This window comes from Drosophila bipectinata, chromosome 2R (genome assembly GCF_030179905.1).
Source record: "Drosophila bipectinata strain 14024-0381.07 chromosome 2R, DbipHiC1v2, whole genome shotgun sequence".
Classification (NCBI taxonomy): domain Eukaryota; kingdom Metazoa; phylum Arthropoda; class Insecta; order Diptera; family Drosophilidae; genus Drosophila; species Drosophila bipectinata.
This window is the reverse complement of record NC_091737.1, coordinates 24,460,649-24,480,618: the sequence shown is the minus strand read 5'-3', so window position 1 is coordinate 24,480,618 and position 19,970 is coordinate 24,460,649. Positions and strand designations below refer to the sequence as shown.

Sequence of the window (19,970 nt, the reverse complement as noted above, 5' to 3'; positions counted from 1 at the left end):
GCTTTCGGTTAAACCTCGTGGTATAAAAGCGTGTATTTTCCCTTCATTTCATTTAAAATGAAGTTGACTATTTTTATCCTTATAGCTTTGGGCGTGGCCTTTGCTGATGCTCAGACTAGACCACCATTTACTCCAAAACCTGTGAAACAATAAATAAATATGTAATGTCTAATATGTTAAAAAATAAAATGTAATATTTTGAAGTATACGAATTATTAAAGATACAAATGTATCTCTCTGTGTAGCATAAAAACTTTCCACTGACGTCACGCGACTCCTTATGCGGCACTCACTCTCTGCCTCCTATTCATTTCTCTCCAACTTTCTCTCTTGTGCCACCCACGCATGATGTAGTGGAATTCCCGGCTCCACTTTCATTGAGCTGCCGACTGGAAGGCCAAACTGCGATGTCAATGGGCATTTGGAAGTTTCATTCATTACCTGGCGCCTTCCAGGATGACATTTGACTCTGTGCGTGTTCCAGGCTGCGCAGGATGGGTGGGGAAAACCGTTAGAGTAGCAGGCCTAGAAACGTAACTTCATTGAAGGAGAAGTCTATTTTTTTGTTTCAGACTCATTCGATATCCCAGTTTTATTACAACAGTATCAAATTTCGGAGCTCATTTAGAAATATTTTACACTTTTTGTTAACTTTCAATTCCAAAAATATACAATAATGGTTACTGGTGTGGCGAAAGTATTGAGGAGCTTTCAAAATGGCGCAAGTACATGGGTTAAAACCGTGAATCCCGGATGGTACGAGGCCCGGATGATGCCCATAACCTTGTTGAGGGAAAAGAAGAACAAAAGGGTAACCAGTGAGTCCACTAAAGAAGTCCGGACCGTTCGCCAACCCCCCAAGACCGCCATGGGACTTCAAAATAGCGTGCCCACAACACAATATCCATTCATTAATTGGCAGAGCAAGTAAAAAATTCATTATCATTGTAAGTAGATTTGAAGTAACCTTATTTTAAAATAAAATACCGTTGTTTTTACATTTTCAGAAAATCAGGGAAATTTTAGAAATTTGAAACAGATGTCCAGTGTTGGTGAGTGCTGGTGCAATTCAAACTTCTCGGCAGTGTTGTAAAATCTTTCTGCAGGCCCCCAGGGCTGTCTTGAAACAGATATCGAACTTTACTGACCAGCTGGTGGTACTGACGGAGAATTTAAATTTAAAAATTAGAAATATCATCCGCACAAAATTTTAATAAATGGATTTTATGGACTAAATAAAATACCTAATAAAGATTTGACGTGTACAGCAGTCTCAGTACACTATTGAAATAATGTGATATGGTTTTTTTTTCAGAAAAATGGATTTGTTATTTAGAACTCTTCAGCTTGGTTTGAAAGATTTTAATATTTTAAAAGATTTGTATTAACTTTTATGTTTTTAAAAGGTAGTACTAGCAGGATTTTCTGGCTCATCGTCTGGCAACACTGCGACACAGAGGTAGTCATTTTTGAGATAACCAGCTGCGGTCACACCGAGTTTTTGCTTCGCGAGCAGGTGGTGTTCGTCCAATCAGAATTGAAAAAATTCCGATAGCCGAGGGCGATTGCCACTTGCTGATACATGAGTATTAAAGTTAAATGCAAAATTACGCGGCGCACGCTTCGCCCACGCGTTCCGACAGTTCAGTGCAAGCAACGGGGCGAGAAAATACGAGCATATATATAATACAACGGCCTCACAAAGCAAGTGATAAGAGAATAACATAGTATATAATACAAATTCGACGTGAAAAGAAATCTCGCCAGCGAGCCAGCCAGCCACAGAAACAACAAAAAGAAGCAAGGCAGCAACGCAGACTCGGGCGACAAATGGAAATAAAGTAAAGTGATGGCGAAGAGAGGAGAGATAGAAATCGTAATGTGTAAGCGGGATCGGAGCATATGAAACGAAACGTCGCACCGAAGATTAAATAAATTTACAAGTGTGTTTTGTATTTGAGCAGCTTTTGTGATTGTTGTTGTTTCTGCGGAGGCTGGAAGAAAAGCGGAATAACAACAGCAATTTTACATGCGTGTGCGCGAGTGCGAGTGTGTGTTTGTGTGTGCGTGGGGAGCCACTATTACCAAAGATGGCCGCGTGACACGGTGGCCAAGCTACCGCCTTGGATCCTTTGCAATCAAAATGAAGTTGGCCCACTCACGCTGCCATCTCTAGCAACCTATGAGATGCGGAAGCTAAAACATATTCATGAATGGCAATTATGTGCGCTGCGGCAAGTTTTACCTTCGATTCCGAGCAGAAAGAAACTGCGCGCGTACGATTTTCCACTTTGGAAGTCGTGACGTTTTCCCATGCATAACTGACTACGTGTGTGTATGTGTGTGTGTGTTGGGGCTCTCTTTCTCTCTCTGTGTGTGAGTGTGTGCACGTCATGGCAACTCCGGTAAAACGCAAATAAGGCAGCGAAAAGCCAATTGCTGTTGAGTGGTCTAATTGGACACCTTGCGCCTTACTTGTTTATACTATTGGCGACCCGTTATCACCACCAGGTGCTTTCTCCTGTGCATGTGTGTGTGTTTTGGCGACCTGGACAAGTTTTCGCTTGTATTGTCGTCAGTCCTTTTTTTTTCCTGTGTATGCTGTCCTGACTCCTTGAAGTACCCCAATCTCCCCCACACACACACACCCACACCTACACACTCGTGCGAACTGTTGCTGCGCCCCCGCTCACTCCCAAGCCCGTTCAGATGCAAAGAACTGATAGTGTCTCGCCCTCTCTCGCTCTACCCTTTGACAATCGATGTCTTTTGCTTTTTGTTTTGTTGTTGCTGTTCTTTGCTTTGCTCCATCGTAGACGCTGCCCCCCCATCCTCCCCCCGGCTGTCTGCTCCCCTGTCTGGCTTAGGCTGCTGTGTAGGTCCGAGTTCTCTAGCCCCCCTTTTGTGCTTTCTGCTTCTTGGCTCGTTTGTTTTACTCGCCATTCCTTTTTGGCGCTTCGCGTTGTTTGTTGCTCTTTGCTTTCGTTTCGAAAAAAAAAGCCAAACCGCAAGGCCACTTACGTGGAATAGTTGTTCTTCTTAAAGATGAGCCCTCGATTAGTTAGAACCAGTTACTAAGATGGCCACCCACTCGCTTTTCAACGGAAGCGGCACCTTTAACCCGGTGACGTCTTTGGCACCCACTCCCCCGCCCCAGCCAGACTCTCCACGCTTACTCTCTGGGAGCCTGGCTCTCTCTCTCTCGTTGCGGTGACCCCGCTCCCGGTGTGCCGCATGTGCGCTGGAAGCGGGCTGGCCGCTGGAAGCGACGTCGCAGCATCGCCAGCTCCAATCTCTTCCACTTTGGAAGTTCATTCAGCTTTGACTTTTGACTCCGTATACTTCGTTCTCCGGGTCTCCGTCTCCGACTCGGTCTTATCATCCGGTAGTTCGCCGCTCACTGGCCGCTCACGGTCTCCAAGCGGCCCAACTGTTTCGTGTCTTTTGTTTGCCGCGAATGATTAATGCAAATAAACAAAGGCGAATATCGAGAACCTTTCGGAAATGTGGAATATAGTGTTTGCATTGTTCCCCCAGCTGCCGCTGCTCTCTTCACACCCACTCTCTTCGAACCCCCCCCCCAATGGCCACTGGCCCATGTTGGGGAAAAACAATTTGTTTATGTTATGTGTGTGTGTGTGTGTGTGGGGCAAGGGCGGCGGGGCTGATGTTTGATCGCCGCCTGCTTCCTCTTCTTCGCACACACTTTGCTCCAAATTGATTTCAATGAGCTTTTCTGACGGTTCTCTATCTCTCTCTCTCTTGCCCTGCCTCGCTCTGTCTCGCTCGGCAATTATGTGCGAATGTGGATGTGCAAGTGCCCGGTTTTCATACGACCTTGATGCTGTACATTAACCCATTGAGAGCCCCCATCGCCCTGTCTCTGTCTTTCTCTCTTTGGCGATCGGTTTACGGAATGGAAGGAAAGAAAACCTGTCGGGCCCTGCCTAGGTCTTCTTCTCGGCTTACACTGCACTTTAAAGCTTGGAAATGAAATATTATAATTTAACCCTAAAAGGCTGACCTATAATATTCCATACCATCCTCTCAAATCGAGGAATATTTAATAGTATTCTAGTCTAACCTATACAAAATATTCCTATTCTTTCCTATAGTATTCCATATCACCCTATTATCCTATCCTAACCTAACCTAACCTATCCTATCCTATAATATTCAATAATACTCTATCCTAACCTATAAATAATAATCCTATCGTATCCTATATCTATAGTATTCCATCCAATCTTATCCTATTCAACCATATCTCTTCGTATCTTATGATTCTCCATGATATTTTATCCCATCCTCTTAAATCCTATAATATTTAATCCCATCCTATCCTAACCTATACAAAATAATCCCATCCTATCCAATAATATGCCATCTTATACTATAATATTTCATACTATACCATAATACTTGGTCCTATTAAATTATATTCTAATTCTAACCTATAGTATCATCCTAGCCCATCCTATCCCTATCAATCTTTTATCCTATCATATCCTAAGCTCTAATATTCCATCCTATCCTATTCATTCCTTTCCTTTAATATTCCATCCTATCCTATAGTATTCACCGCATCCTCTCATATCCCATTATATTTCATATACCCCCTATCTTATCCCCCAATAAGAAATCATCCAATCCTATCCATTGTATCTTTTCCTATAATATTCCTTCCTAACCTCGAATATGCTACCATCCTACTACCATCATATCCTATCTATACTATTCCATACATCCTATCCCAACCTCTGATATTTCCTCGTATCTGATGTTTTACAATATCCTATCCTATAAAACCCCATCCTATCCTACAATACCTCATACCTACCTATAATATCCTATAGGAACTCCACTAAGAAACCCTAGAATCCTTAGAAATTCCAAAATTCGTGGGCCTTTATCGGATGATAAATATTCCATGGGCCTGCCTTTTGTTTTCTTTGAGATTCCTGCCCGAATAGATAACACCGGCCCGTTGTTTTCATTACTTGGCTTGGTATCTCAACTGTTTGCTTTCCGCCCCACTCACCCACCCACAAACCGACAGACGCGGCACGCCCACCCGCGATAACACGAAACGAAAAATAAAAGAATTCCAAGGTCAGAGAATCACTTATTTAATAATTTTCTGTTTTCCCCCCCCAAAGGCGGTAACACCAGCAGCGATAACGCAAAAGTGAAAATCGAAATGTGAAAATTCTGCGACTCGCGAGAGACCAACTATTGTGAACCGACGACGTGCTGCAATTGTGAACCAAAAGAAACAAAGATAGTGTCTTTGAAGAAACGAGAAACAAGAAGAAGAGTCAGCACTGGAGTCGCCAGGTGGGCATGGCCCACTGCCCGCCCAAAATCCGCTGGAGAGCTGCCATTGACCCCCTGAACCCAATCGGGAGCTGGTGTTGTTGTTGTTGCTCGTCTTCGTTCTCCCGGACCCGTGGTATCCGTCTCCGGATCTCGGTCTTGCCGCCCAGCCGGCGCTGAATGGCGGCAGCCGGGCAGCCGATGAACTCGCGCTCGAACTCCGCGACAAAAGAAGATGCATTTTAAGTGAATTTCCGGTGTCCATTAGCCAATTACGCAGTTGATATCCATTAGTTGATCCCCTCCGCCCCCCTCTCCCCCCGGTCCCCAAAAAAAACAACAACAACAACAACAACAAATTAAACAAACAAAAGCGAGCATTATCTGCGATGGCCGCCACACCAACGGCCGGAACACCAGCTCCGCCAGCCTCCACGCCGCAGAACTACAAGGTGCCATCGACCAGCAAGATATCCGTGGACAAGCTCCTGCGCGTGGGCTACTATGAGCTGGAGAAGACCATCGGCAAGGGCAACTTTGCGGTGGTCAAGCTGGCCACGAACATAGTGACCAAGACAAAGGTGAGATTTTCTTCCGGAAGATATAGATTTTAAATAACTTTTAAGGTGAATTTATTATTTAAGAGCTTTTTTTTAAGTGTTATTACAGGATTTAGGATTGTAGATCAAGAGACATAGATGCTAAGGAGCTAGAGAGGCAGAGAGAGGGTGCAGTCCTGGAGAGGTTGGCTTGGAAGCACTATAAGGCAGTCCATTATATGATGATGATTATGATATAAGTGTAGATCTTAGAATGTTACTCATAGCTGAGAAAGTAGAATATTTATTTTTTCAATTAACAAAAGCTTAATCTTAAAAATTTTAAAATAAGGACCTTGTTTGTAACTTAATTATAAGATCATTGTATATTCTAACAGACAGTAGAGTGTTTAGCTTTCAGATAGTATTACAACCACCTTACAGATCTAATATATTATCCTTTAGAACAGTGGTCGGCAAGACCCTATTCCAGGAGCACACACACACAGTATAAACGTATGAAACGTCATGCTCTCAGTTACTAATACTAATGCATTAAAATCATATCAATGTATTGAGTGCCGACCACTGCTTCTTCTGGAAAACCCCGAGTTCTGGCTGATTTTCTGCGCATCCGAATCGATCGAGTTGACTTCAGTGGTTGTTCTTGAATGATTTTGTTTATTGCCGCGTAAATATGCCAACAATAATTATTTACACAACTTATTGACAATCAGAGGAGGCTTCATTTTCGGCATCGGCCCCAACATCTCAGATCTTTCAGCTCCCGGAGGAGGGGTTAGTCGGTAGTCGACAGATGCTAATTGAATCGCGTTTGTAAAGCGGCAGTGTGAGTGCTCTTTTCACTCACCTGGACGGGTGGTTGTGTGCGAACCTTTTGAGGAAGTAATTCAATTTCGCTTTTTGTTTCTCGATGTCATTTGCATTCGCAAATCGCTTTTTTTTATTGTCTTTTCCCTTTGAGAGCTTCCTGCTGTAAACTCCAACCTGAAGCCGATGAGCTGAGTAACTCGCAATTAATTACACTCTTTCCTCCAACCGATTCCAGTTCTGCTCTACAGCATGTTTGAATCTTGATGATTGGGAGGCTGACTCATCGGAGTATCTGCATCTTTGTATCTTTTCATCTGCGAGTGTGCGAGCAACAGCTGTGACACTCGATAATTGGGATTGTCAAGAGAAAAACTCGCACATGGCAGCCACAAAAAAAATAACAAGGAGGAGAGATAGCCTAGGGAGGAAACGAAAATGATATACCCTTAAAGGAGGTACTTGGGATGAGATATTCATTGGTTATAAAGGATATAGTTTGATGTTTCTTAGGAGGATTTCAGTAAAAGCCAAGGTAGATACGTGTAAATATATGGAATCTGAAAAAAGTCCCTTACTTTTCTCTTCCGAATCGGAAAAGTTATGTTGTAGGGTAGCTATAGGTGGGATATAGTTATCCGATCCTTATGAAAAGTTATACAATGAATTATTAAACTAAAAATGGGATCTGCAGAAAGTTTCAGCCATTTATCTTCAAAAGCACTTGAGTTATGATGGTTCTGTTCAACCGACTTAAGAACTGTCTGTAAAGGAAAGCACTTTTAGCTTGAAAACTGAGATATATTTCAAGTAGAAACCAAGAAAGCTGCTTATATTGACTGAGGAGGTGATGGTACCTGTATCACCTCCTATAAACCTTATAGAGTCGAAAATCGGAATACCCTCTCTAAGAGTACCAAGCCCCATCTAATCATTCAAAGTGACACAGTTAGGGAGGAACAAATACGAAGTGAGGCACAAACTGAGCAGCTGGAGGCACGGAAGGATGCAAATTTTAAAGGCAAACACTCCAAATGGATTTTTGCATAATTGGCGACGTTGAGGAATCTTCTAAGAGCACGTGACTCCTTCTTTTGGCTAAAAGACCATGTTCGAAGTAAACCAATTGGTCAGGAGCACCCTTAAGTCGATAACCAAATGAGGTTTTATGCCAATTGTTTGTTGATTTTTACAAAAACCCGAAGGCTCCTCCGATAAGAACACAGCTGTTTGGGCACTTCAAGGTCCAACGGTGCCCACTTATCTTATTTTCGCAAGCCTATATACCAGTATATAGCATATGTGTAGTATATACGACATTATACAGCCCTGGCTTATCGCTCCCGGGCTCTCTATCGTTTGCTAATAATTTTCTATTATCAATGGAAAATGGCAAAAGTTCACTTGTACGACTGCAAGTACATGGCGATAATGGCCAAACAATCGATAAGAAAAGGTGCCCAACAGGAGCACTACCATAACCATAACCTAGTTTAAATTTTGGGACCGAAACCATATCCACTTCAGATACATTGTTTGGAGTTCCTCTAGATCGGATAGTCAAGTGGGGGGCTTTAGTTTAATTGAATTCCAGCCGAGAGCCCCTGCCCTGGCCACTGTTTAATGCTCCAATTGATGCAATTAAGCCGCAGCCATGCAGCGCCTCCCCCCTTTTTTGTCTCTGTGTATTAACACCCCTCCTATGTATGTACATATGTATGTACCTCTCCCCCTCCCTGGCTGATGTATTTGCTGAATGATCTTTCGCTTTGGCAAATATTTAAGCTGCCGTCTGAGCGCTGCTCTTGGCCAGCAGACCGAAAACATGTTTGTACGCCCAGCACACGCGTTAGTTAGAGTGAAAGGCAGCTGGAAGGCGAGGGAGCGAGCGGGATGGATGACTCAAATCGCTTAACATTTTTTTATTTTTATTTACCTTTTCATTAACGATTTCGCGGCTTGGTAGCCAGTACTCGGTGGTGGGGGTCTGCGGTTTTTACGCCAAAAATCATGCGCACCGAATCTAGGGCCTGTCCCGGTCTCTGCTCCCGACTGGTTCCAGCTCCTATCTGTCTGAGGCATGTTGACCGTCTTCCTCTTGCCATGGCCCAAAAGAATTGGTATTTGATAACCAAGACTCTTATCAACTTGCCCTGCTTTGCTCCTCTCTTCTAGGCAAGGCAGAGAAACCGAAATCGCAAATCAGTCACGTGCCCACACCTCCCCCGCCCCATAGAGGGGAGCAAGGGGGCGGTCTAAGTCGCACGCGCCAAGTTTTATGTTCCCCGCGAGCTGCGTTGTTTGCGATTCTTTCTTCCTCCACCGAGCGATAGCAGAATTAGTGATAAAAAATCATAAACTCGAGTGTTTCCATCGCACAGGGTTGCCCCTCGATCGAGAATCAGGGCCAGAACTAGGTGGGAATTTTAGCAAGAAGATATAATAGGCTTGGGTAAGGCTATTCTACTATATTCTCCTTGGCAAGGGGGGTTAATTTCTAGAGAATATAAGGGTTAAAGGACATTTTAATATTCGACAAAGGTATAGAACTAGTTGATTAATAAATTTAATAATTTAATAATAATTAAGTCTATATTTTAGTCTACTTATATACTGTACTCTTCCCTTTCAAAATTCAAAATAGATTAGCCCGCCAAAAATTTGTGATCAGCACTTGAGGGAATGGATTATTCTTCTGCCTGCCAGGGCACTGATTAGCAGCCATAACTAGCCTCTGAGTGGTAGCACCCCCTTTAGACCCCATTCCCATTGGCAGCTAAGTAGGCCATGGCATGAAAAGCGTAATTGTTGTAATCGATTTTCCGCCGCCACAGCCAGTTGTCGGCCGGCCGGGGCAGTGGGAAAATTTTAAAATCCGTCCAAGCCAAATGGAGTTTAGTGACCCCGAGGTGTAGACCAGAGGAGAGCGGAGAGAGTGCTAGAATTGCAGCAGCCAGCTGCAGAGAGAGAGAGGTAGAGGGGGAGAAAGGTGAAAGCGAAAGAGGTCGCGCATATCGATTAAACACGTGAGGAGGGGTCAGGGGGTTGTGGCTGCGCTGGCAACACGTTTGATTACCGCGTGTAAATAACAACAACACGAACGTGCCACGGAAAGTGCAAAAGTTGCAAGGACTCGTGTCCTTTGTCGTCGTTGTGCAACAGAGGCCCGCAGTCACATGCTAGCGAAGCCCCATGGACTACCAAGACCAGAAGACGACTATTCCGGAGAAGCCCAAGCCACCGGAGAAACCCATTCGGAAGCGAATTCAGGGGAGGAGTCAGCCCAAAGCTCAGACCAGGACGCCCAAGCCCACACCCACGGCCATACTGTGTGAGCTGACGCGGCTGAAGGCGCAGCAGAAGTATCTGGAATGCAACCAAGTCAAGCTCAACCCGAAGAACTTCATGCTGGAAGACGAGGAGGACCCTGAACCCGACTTGGATGGCACGGCTCCAGAACGACCTTCGAGCTCCTCCACGGCGGCTCTGGTCAGCCAGATAAACGCCATCGAAGCGGAGAAGCTGGATCTGAGCGAGAAGCTGAAGAAGTACAAGGCAGTCAAGAGGGACGAGCTACAGGACATGTGGCACTTTGTGGCCACCATTAGGGAGGACGTGTTCCAGCCGGAGCGGCTCAGCCAGTACACCATAAACGCGCTGCGGGAGAAGATCATAGCCGTCAGCGGTCAGCTGGAGCGCCTGGGGGAGAAGAACGCCAATGAACTGGAGGCTCTCAGGAAGGAGTACGAGGTGCTGGAGCGGGAGAACAAGTTCCTGTGGAAGGGGAGCATGTAAAGAAGGGGTTTCTACAAGTTATAGTTCTTAGATCCTAAAATAAAGCTTGGGGAAGGCCCAAAATACATCCATAATTCCAGCGATGACTCTGGGTCGGTGGTGTGGGCCTCGGCACTTGTAATCAACATTTTAGACCTTGCCTTGAGTTCGCCTTTCGAATCAATAGGACCTTTTGATGCGATTTTTTGCCTTCGGCCGAAGGATTCCTAAAAAGAGGCCACCGCCACCGAGTATTTCTGCTGTGACTTTTATAGTTAGTACGGGGCCGCTTGGATTGCGATTATTTCAAAATGTCTCATTGGAGGGCCTGGTGGCCGAGGTTCACAGCGAAAGGTCAAACGGCACGTGGCAATGGCATTTTCGCTACTACCCCGGGAGGTGGGTGTACCTCCCACCACCCATTATCCACCACCCACTGCGGCGTAGTAAGCCCGAAGTTCGAGCTGCTCACGTGGCTCTGACAGAATCGAAGCTCTCGTCTCGGCAATTATGTAAATTGTCAAAATCATCCCGAAGTATTATTGTTCCCCGCCTCGTAGAGCCAATATTACGCATACGCAGTGTTGCACCGATGGGGTGCAGCAAGCGCTGCTACTGGCCAAGTTCAAAGACAGCGACGGCTAGCTTTTTATATAAATTTGTGTTGTGAATTCGTTTTGATTGAAAGTGCCGAAGAGAGGAGAGAACATAAATAAATACTTGAAATAATAGCTGGGGGAGGAAGGAATTTATTCAAGAAACCGGTGGCGGCGATGATGCCACAACAACAGACCCACTCAAAAGTGAGAGCGAGAGCGCGTGCTTGCTTGTGTTGTTAATTATTTAACATTGTGTTAAATTTTTTAAATGTTTTGCGAATACACGAAAGCAAATAAACAGTCAGCAACGGCAGCGGCAACGGCGACGGCGACCGAAAGTCGTGAGCGAAGAATGTTTCGTCTCGCCGTTGCCGTCGCCGTTGCCGCCTTTGTCCCCCTCGGAGGTCCCGCCCCCTCCTCGACTGATACATCTACCTGATAAGTCAGCTGCTCCCCTTCCGACATCGTCATCTCACCGCATCGCACATTCACATATCCGCACCGATCCCCAGATCCCGAGATCCGAACACGCGCACCATGTATGGCCCTGTCATTGTGTTTTTTCGTTGATTTTTGTTGTTTTTCTTCATGTTGCTGCCACAGGCGGTGTGCCACCTAACCATTCCACCCAACCCAACCACCCACCCACCAGAAACTATTGCAACATTGACCTGGACAATGGGCTATACGCGATATATCGTCGAGACATTTGGTTGAGAGACGAAATTAAGATGACAAGACATTTCTTTTCTTTTTTTTATAACTTTATTATTTATTTTATAATTAAATTCCTAAATTCAACTTTATTTATATTTTATTAAATGTTTTTTCAACCTTTTTTGAAAAGAAATCTATGTTAAAATATCTAAAGAAATATTTTCTTTATAAATTACCTTGGAACCTTTAGAATTTTGATTCTTTTAAGTACTAATAGAAGCTTGAGCATGATGTTCTAGTCTTTAAAGTCGAGTGAATAAAAAATTATAAATTAAAAAACAAAATAGGCATTATTTTCAAGCAAAACTTTAGGAAATTCTTTCTTTTTATTAAAAAAAGGGACTGGAGGAGTATGGGGTATCACATTGTCGAGAAAGTAGACTGTAATTGTTCTTTATTCTTTCAATTAAATTAAAACATGCAATAAGATTTAAATATAAATTTTTAACTGAAAACAACCTTATGCGTCCCACTGTCTGCCAGCCAAGCGAGGCACTGTTTTTTGTTGCCAACCCACACAGCTTGAATTTCGGTGCGGAAATCTCTGGTGTGGGTGATTCCTCTCTCGTTCTTCTCGCTCGGCTGGAAGCGTTCGTTCACCTGCCTTCCCCAAACAATCGGGAAGGAGAATGACATCTACATGCCTGCGACTAAATGCCGTTTCCATGTCTGATCGTTTCAGGTGGCCATCAAGATCATAGACAAGACATGTCTGAACGAGGAGTACCTGAGCAAGACCTTCCGCGAGATCTCGATCCTGAAGTCGCTGCGGCACCCGCACATCACGCGTCTCTACGAGGTGATGGAGTCGCAGTCGATGATCTACCTGGTGACCGAGTACGCGCCCAACGGCGAGATCTTCGATCACCTGGTCGCCAACGGACGGATGAAGGAGCCGGAGGCGGCGAGAGTGTTTACCCAACTGGTCTCTGCCGTCCACTACTGCCATCTGCGGGGGGTGGTGCATCGTGATCTCAAGGCTGAGAATGTCCTGCTGGACAAGGACATGAACATAAAGGTGAGCCAACCACATGAGTATCCGAAGAATCTTACTAACACCGTCCATCCCACAGCTTGCCGACTTTGGCTTCAGCAACCACTTCGAGGAAGGCGCCACCTTGAGAACCTGGTGCGGATCGCCGCCCTATGCCGCCCCGGAGGTGTTTCAGGGCCTGGAGTACGACGGGCCCAAGTCGGATATCTGGAGTCTGGGAGTAGTTCTCTACGCCCTGGTGTGTGGCGCCCTGCCCTTCGATGGAAAGACGATTCTGGAGCTGAAAAGCCGCGTGGTCCTCGGAAAGTTCCGCATTCCCTTCTTCATGTCGCAGGGTAGGCTCGAAGGACCATAAATCGTTGAAATAACTGAACCCCCATTTCCCTTCTGTAGAATGCGAGCAGCTTATCCGGAATATGCTGGTTGTGGAGCCCGATCGCCGCTACACCATTAAACAGATCATCAAACACCGATGGCTCAGCGAATGGCAGTCAGAGTTGCAGGAGGAGGAGCGCTACGAGGGGTTGCCCTTTGGCGGTGGAGGGCCTGGATCGGGTACCGTTTCCAAATCTGCGTCCACATCCTCGCTGGGCAGCATGTCGGACTCGCCGCCGCAGCTGGACTCGGTGGTGATGACGCACATGCTCCAACTGCCCGGCCTGACCGCCGACATGATCGCCCAGTCGGTACACGAGCAGCGCTTCGACAACATCTATGCCATCTACAACCTGTTGCAGGACAAGCTGCAGCAGCGGCGGCGCGAAAACCAAAGACTGCAGCACCACGCCAGCCTAGCGTACTCGCGATCCCGCAAGACCAGCATCACCACGGGCGTGGTGGATCGATCCGAGCCCGTCAAGCAGGAATCTCTCGACCGGCTCAGCCCCCTCAGCAATGCGAATGCCTCCAGCTCGGCCCTGGGCTTTGGCTGGTCCGATGTGGCCGTCGACTTGGAGAAGTACGGCGACTTTGAGCTCGAATGTCTGGCACGATCTAATGAGGTGAGATTCATAGATGTTGTGTAATAATCCTTGCTGACCTAGCTGACCTTTTCCAGCCTCCCGTAAACCCACAACACTTGAGCGCCCATGCCGGCGGAGGAGTCAACGGGGCGAACACGCGACGGCACACTGTGGGGCCCGGCGATGTGGCCCATGAGCAGGCACTGGCCAACCCGAATGTGCCGCCCATCGACTTCAAGTGCCCGCCCCAGATCGGCGATCCTGCACAGCCCTGTGCGGTGCCCTATTACCCCATGAACCTGCCCATGCTGCAGAACCAGCCGCTGCACAATCTCACCATCAAGGACCAGCATCTGCTCAAGCCCCCAGTGGTCATGGGTGCCAGTAAGTACTCCAATGATTAGCTTACTTTCTAAAAACTAATTCTCCCTTTTGTTCCAAAGGTTCCTTTGGTCGGCGTGCCTCGGATGGTGGCGCGAATCTTCACATTTACTATCCAGCCACGGGCACAGTTGGCGGGGCCACTCCAGGCCAGCAAATGGACACTTCCGGCTACTATATCAACCCCAACTGTGGCACAGATCCCTTGGCTGTCCAAGACTTGTCACCTTTGAACGAACAGGCCTCAGCCCAGATGTCCTGCTGTCCGGAGAACGCCACTGGAGACTGCAACGAGGAGCTGCAGAGGTTTGTGGGAAGAATGACTATAATACCAGATAGTTACAGTACTATCTTACTTTTCCAGTTATATGCAAAATCGTGGCTGTGTCAAGCGCCACACAGTTGGCTGCACTGAGGATCTATCGGTTCCGGGACAAGGTTCCCAGTCCCATGCCCCGACCACCTCCTCCAACATGCGACAGAGGAGGACGGGCTTGCTGACGGTGACAGAAAGGCCGCCAGGTGCGTAAAAGTGGCTTCCTCTGAAGGGAAACTGAGACTAACAGAAGGAGATACTAACTTAAATGTCCGAGTTATAGCTGCCTGCTCTTATGCTTTAAATTTTAAATACTTTAGTTTAAGTTTAATGTATAATATATTTTGTAGACTTATCATTTCCTTATTTTAATGGTTTGCCCTTTTGTACTTTTCGTTTTATGTATTCTTTTTGGTTTATTGCAATTGATAATTTTGCATCGCCCGCTACCGCATCGCACCAACCAACAAACCACCGCTACCGCTCCTGACCGCGCTGCTTGAACCCTCCTCCGCCTAACCCGTTCGGTCGCTAGTGATTCCGCCCGAGATCATTCGCGAGGTCGAGTCCCGGATGAACCGCGACTACCTGCCGCCCACTCTGAAATCTCTGAGCCAGTCGCCGCCCAACGGCACCTACCCCGTGGGCGTGGGTCTGTCCATGGGCATGGGGAAGGGCGTGTCGCCGCCACACTCGCTGCCTCTGGTGGCGGCCGCCGGTGGCTCTGTGCCGCTGGTGACGCCCAACAACCGGCGGATCCATCGGGTGGTTCACTCCAAGTTGCCCACCGTCCAGGAGGGTGGTAAGTCTACAGCCCTTGAACGAGTGGTCGCAGGAGGATTAAAGGGAGAATATCCAGCTTAAAGATTACCTTTTTTTGTTAACTTTGATTGCGGATCTACTTTTCTTTAAATTTTATTACTTTTTAAAAAGACATTCCATAAATTTAACTACAAATATTGGCTTTAATTAATTTTTATATTGGTTCTTTTTATTTTTCTTAAAATGATTGCCATTTAGCGACAATAGGACGCTACAGCCCGGTACGACGCGCCTCGGAAGGATCCAAGAGCCAATTCCAGGGACCGCTGCAGGAGTGCCAATCCCTGCAAAAAGGTATTGCACAGAGAAACTTTTTGGTTGCACCCAGTCCGCCGCTTTTAGAAAATTCGATCAGTCTGCCAGGTGAGGAAAGCGAAAGTGAACCCCAAATTAGGCGAAGGCTTCTTCACGCTTCAGAGCTTGCCACATAAGAGTGTGTTTTAATGCATGTTGTCCTCGCCAGGTTCTCCCATACACGGTAAGCCGGGAATGGGCTTGCCCCTGGCCCTGAGACGAGGCCACGACATCGAAGTGCCCCCGGAGGCCATCAAGAACCTAATGCCCGCCCTGGACCGCCTCGTCAAGGAGCAGCGGGTGAGCTTCGAGATCGCCAACAAGATAATCTCAACGCATGTGGTGCCGATGGACCTGGCGCCGCTTCTCGGCCTGGCGGCCCACGCCTCGAGCACGGCGGCTGTGAGCGGCGGTCACCTGGACCAGAGCCACCTGCTGCACCTCCAGCAGCAGCAGCAGATGCACAGCTTCAGTGTGTCGCCCCTGAGCCTGCCGCCGGGTGGCATCGTGAACGCCTCGCTGACCTCCGCCAAGCAGATGTTCGGCCAGCCGATCTGCGGCTACCAGCCGTACCAGCTGACCCTGGCCCTGCAGCCGCAGCAGCTCCAGCAGCAGCAGCTGGTGGGCCAGTTCAGCAGCATCAACCTGGGCGCCAGCAACTCCAACTCAAGCAGTGGCTGCCAGTCGCCGGTCTTCAGTGGCACCTGCTCGCCCAATCCCTATGTGCCCTGTCCGGGCGGCGGCTCCTCCCCGCTCCATCAGATCACCAAAGGCATCTCGGGACTGAGCACAGGCGGCGGCGGTGGCTCCATTACCCGGGGAACTTCGGCGGCCAGCGAGGGAGCTGCTGCTGCAGCGGCTGCCAACCAGCCTCTGGACCTGTCCATGGACGTTTGTGGTGGAGCCATGGAGCAGCAGCCCTCGGACTACGCGACTACCAATTGGTTCATGCCTGGGACTGCGTACTATGACGTGAAACCCTTGAATCTTTCGCCGGCGCAGCCCGTGAGGGTTGTCCCCACGCCGCCGGCGTCGCCCAACTTGTGCATCATCCAGGAGGAGAATGGCAATGGGCAGATGTGCCACACCATTAGCACCGGCACGCCGTATGCTGGGTGCACCGGCGGCATCACCCCCCAGATCTGCCTCACCGACGTCCAGGGCAGCGAGATCACGCTGGTGGCGCTCTCCTCGGACAACAGTCGGGACAGCGAGGACTCCCTGGAACCCCACACCCCTGTGATGTCCCTACAGGTGAGATTATTGGCTATGATTCTCTGAAATACCTTTAACATTTAACGCTTCTTTCAGGGTCTCATCATCACCGAACCCAGCAGCGATATGCCTTCGATTACCAGGGGGATTGGACGCAAGGCGAGCCTGGACTGTGAACCGGGCGGAGGAGGACATTGTCCAACTGCCAGTGGAAGTGTTTCGCAGCAGGTGCCAAGCCAAAGCCACTCCCAGGCCCAAACCGAAGCCCAGTGCCGGCGAGGAAGCGACAAATCTCTGGGCTTCTCCGACGATTCCCTCAGCAACGACTCGAATAACCTGTCGCCCTGCCAGGAGCCATCCGCCAGCTCCGGCTTCAAGTCAGATTCCCACTCCGAAATGGGGGATCATACGGAGTGCGGCCACTTGACACCTGATTCCATGTGCGACTCGCGACGCATGTCGGACGAGATGTGTTACGAGGTGCCGCTGCCGCACGAGTGCTCCAACTTGGACTCCACCCGCATCCTGGAGATGGTGAAGCAAACAATTGATTCCACAATGCCACCCAAGGGCTTTGTTCTCCACAAGGGCAGCATTAGCTCGGAGGACAGTGGAGCAGAGTCGCGTCATAGCAGCGTCTCGAACGCCTCTAGCTCCAACCCGTTGGCCTGTGAGGCCCTCAACATGGTGGCGACCGGCTCTGGTTACGGGGAGCCCACCACCAATCTCAGTCTGGAGTACTCCGGCGGCCTGCAGATCGAACTGCAGGTGTGCGAGGGACGCAGCCGCGATCACCACGGTGCCGCCAAGGGGATCAAGCTGCGGCGCATCTCCGGGGACCAGTTTGAGTACGGCAAGATCTGCCAGCAACTGATCAGCACGATCACCATGCAGCAGGTGGCCGGTTAAGCCACCGGCTAAGTCCCCCCGTTTTGTCCCCCCTGCCTGCTGACTAATCGCCTTGCCTAAACTCTGCGTAGCTGTGATTAAAGCCGATATGTACGATATATAGCCATCCTATGTAGCAACCCGTGTACGTGTGAGATAGTGTCCCCTTTTATCCCCTCCCGTCTTCGAGTTTGAGTAGCATAATCAAAATTTTGAATATCAATTATAGACACTTTTTGAATTGTCCTTCGAAACACGATCCTTTGATTCTTAAGTAGTTAATTGAAAGTGAGCCGGAACCTGTACATAGACATGCATATATTGTGTGGAAATCTTTCGGAATATTCGCTAATACCTTACAAACATATATCCAAACGATTCACGCACATGCCAAGATAGTTTAGAGAATGTTGGGCGACGAGAGGTTTGTTTTCTTAGCAACACAGGAGCAAGTTAATACATTCCAGTAGCAGAAATGTTCATACAAAGAAACCGACGTACGTGGTAGTTGTAAAGAGTATCTGTATTTAGAATCTAAACCATATATCAACTAATGTTATTTTCGACTCTTTGTGCAATTTGTAAACGATATAAAAGTGTTTATTTTGTCAACTCAGTTTAGTAACGATACGTAACGGCGGTACGTCTATATCCGATCCGATACCTGGATCCGGATCTGGATGGGGGCCGACCTTAATGTTAATGCATAGGTGATTACAGAAATTCGTAGTTAGTTTTCACTGGCAATTTTTAGCTCCAATTAGTGCTAAGCTAAGCTCTTGATTCCGTTAAATTTTAAATATTTCGTACGATTATAGTGAAAGTTTGTTCAGTTTTATTATATACACACACGATCTACGGTTAGAGATATATTTTATGAATTCAACACAAAATTGAGAAATCTATTTTTTAATGAAAGACTGCTGTGATTTTATATATAATTAATTTAAAGCATGAGATAGAGGAAAACAAATACAAGAAACAACAAACAAATTTGAAACCAATTAGTTATATCATTATATAATAAATAATTCAACTTTATCTTAAATAAATTACCAACTCTCCAAACATAAGCCTGAGTTTTAATATTTTCTGGAAATTATCTAATGGGAAAAAAATAATAGTATCTTTCTTATCCACAGGAACCTTTAAAATTTATCCAACAGATTGCTTAACATTCAAATAACATTATGTTAGAAAACATGACATCAACAACAGATGGCGCAGTGTATGCGCTAGTCTGCAAGCGCGCGAGATTTAAAATTCGATAACTGCAATCTTGAAAGGCTCTGCCCGGTTCGCTCTTGCTGAGTGAGGTTCGCTCTGTCTTGATTAGAATTTGTTTACTTCCCCTGCTACCACTCCTACTTGACCATACGACCATTTTTGTTGTTGACAAACAAGGTAAGAAATATTCAACTGGCAATGGAAAAAACCCACAAACCCACACGATAGAAAACAATTTTTACGTCTTGGGTTACAATATGTAATAGACACGAATATTTTCCTTAGAACGCCCAGACTGTACTTTTTACAAAATGAAAATTCCATTACATAGCTGTTTATCCCCAATAACCTTCATTATTTGATATAATTCCAATTCGGGCTCCATTCCGGCTGACATTTGTTTGGTTTCTGATCGCGAGCTGTGCCCATCCGACACCAAAACCCACCGCTTCCATCCGTGTGACCAGCTGAGAGCCATTCTTCAATGGTGTGCAAATCTCGGGAAGACTCACCCACACAGTCTAACCAATTCTTCCGCTCTGCTCTCCCAGTAAGAGGCTCGTTTCGTGTACGTGTACGTGAGAGCTGCGCCACCTAAAGTAGTGTGCGTGAATGGCAGGCCCTCACAAACACCATCACACCTTGCGGCGCTCTCTTGTTTCCGCCCTCTTCTGTCCGTGTGGGGTTTCCTCTGCTTGTGTGTGTGATTTCGCTCAAAATACCACTACTAATGTAGGATTTAGTGCGCTCTGTGCTGATTTTGTTCTCTGTTTACAAATTTTGTTGGTGGAGCCGGCAGAAGTCCAACTGGAGCGGGATCAGCTGTTCCACCTCCCGGAAATACGAATCCTGAAGGGATTCCACCTAGCCGGACAATTACAATTTTGAATAGCAATGAAACTGTACTTTTTTCCACTAAACTTCTAGAATTATTTCATCACAAAGTCCAGACTTGGGCGAGGCCAACTGCATGGAAACAAAATATAGCCTCAATCTGGTTCTATAGAGCCCCCTGCCTTGTCAGAGCTTCCTCTGGCCCCTTGGCCCCCTCTAGCAAGTACCTAACATGTTTATTATTCCACACGCTGAACGACA

General features: G+C 47.1%; 2 protein-coding genes across 6 annotated transcripts; both read left to right on the top strand.

The window, feature by feature from the left end:
- Positions 1-1,006: 1,006 nt before the first annotated feature.
- On the top strand, positions 1,007-18,647 carry Sik3 (Salt-inducible kinase 3). Of its 5 annotated transcripts, XM_070278412.1 has the most exons (14): positions 1,007-1,052; positions 1,107-1,350; positions 1,407-1,943; positions 5,160-5,897; positions 12,459-12,794; positions 12,850-13,105; positions 13,164-13,771; positions 13,828-14,116; positions 14,176-14,419; positions 14,478-14,635; positions 14,965-15,231; positions 15,450-15,614; positions 15,715-16,799; positions 16,857-18,647. In XM_070278412.1, exons 4-14 carry the CDS (start codon positions 5,706-5,708, stop codon positions 17,667-17,669), a joined length of 4,413 nt encoding a protein of 1,470 aa, XP_070134513.1. In that variant the 5' UTR covers positions 1,007-1,052; positions 1,107-1,350; positions 1,407-1,943; positions 5,160-5,705; the 3' UTR covers positions 17,670-18,647. The 5 variants fall into 5 exon arrangements, with proteins under 5 accessions (XP_070134513.1, XP_070134511.1, XP_070134512.1 ...); XM_070278410.1 differs by having other exon boundaries at positions 1,014-1,350; positions 1,407-1,704; XM_070278411.1 differs by having other exon boundaries at positions 1,014-1,350; positions 1,407-1,841.
- On the top strand, positions 9,484-10,555 carry LOC108118862 (uncharacterized). Its single transcript, XM_017231783.3, has one exon. The coding sequence runs from the start codon at positions 9,879-9,881 to the stop codon at positions 10,479-10,481; it is 603 nt and encodes a 200-aa protein (XP_017087272.2). The 5' UTR covers positions 9,484-9,878; the 3' UTR covers positions 10,482-10,555.
- Positions 18,648-19,970: the final 1,323 nt, after the last annotated feature.

Excerpts from the sequence above, each read along its gene's own strand:
- Sik3 (XM_070278412.1), top strand. The coding sequence starts at position 5,706 with ATGGCCGCCACACCAACGGCCGGAACACCAGCTCCGCCAGCCTCCACG. Across the intron at positions 5,898-12,458 it reads ACATAGTGACCAAGACAAAG|GTGGCCATCAAGATCATAGA; the intron begins GTGAGATTTTCT and ends TGATCGTTTCAG. Across the intron at positions 13,106-13,163 it reads TCCCTTCTTCATGTCGCAGG|AATGCGAGCAGCTTATCCGG; the intron begins GTAGGCTCGAAG and ends TCCCTTCTGTAG.
- LOC108118862 (XM_017231783.3), top strand. The coding sequence starts at position 9,879 with ATGGACTACCAAGACCAGAAGACGACTATTCCGGAGAAGCCCAAGCCA.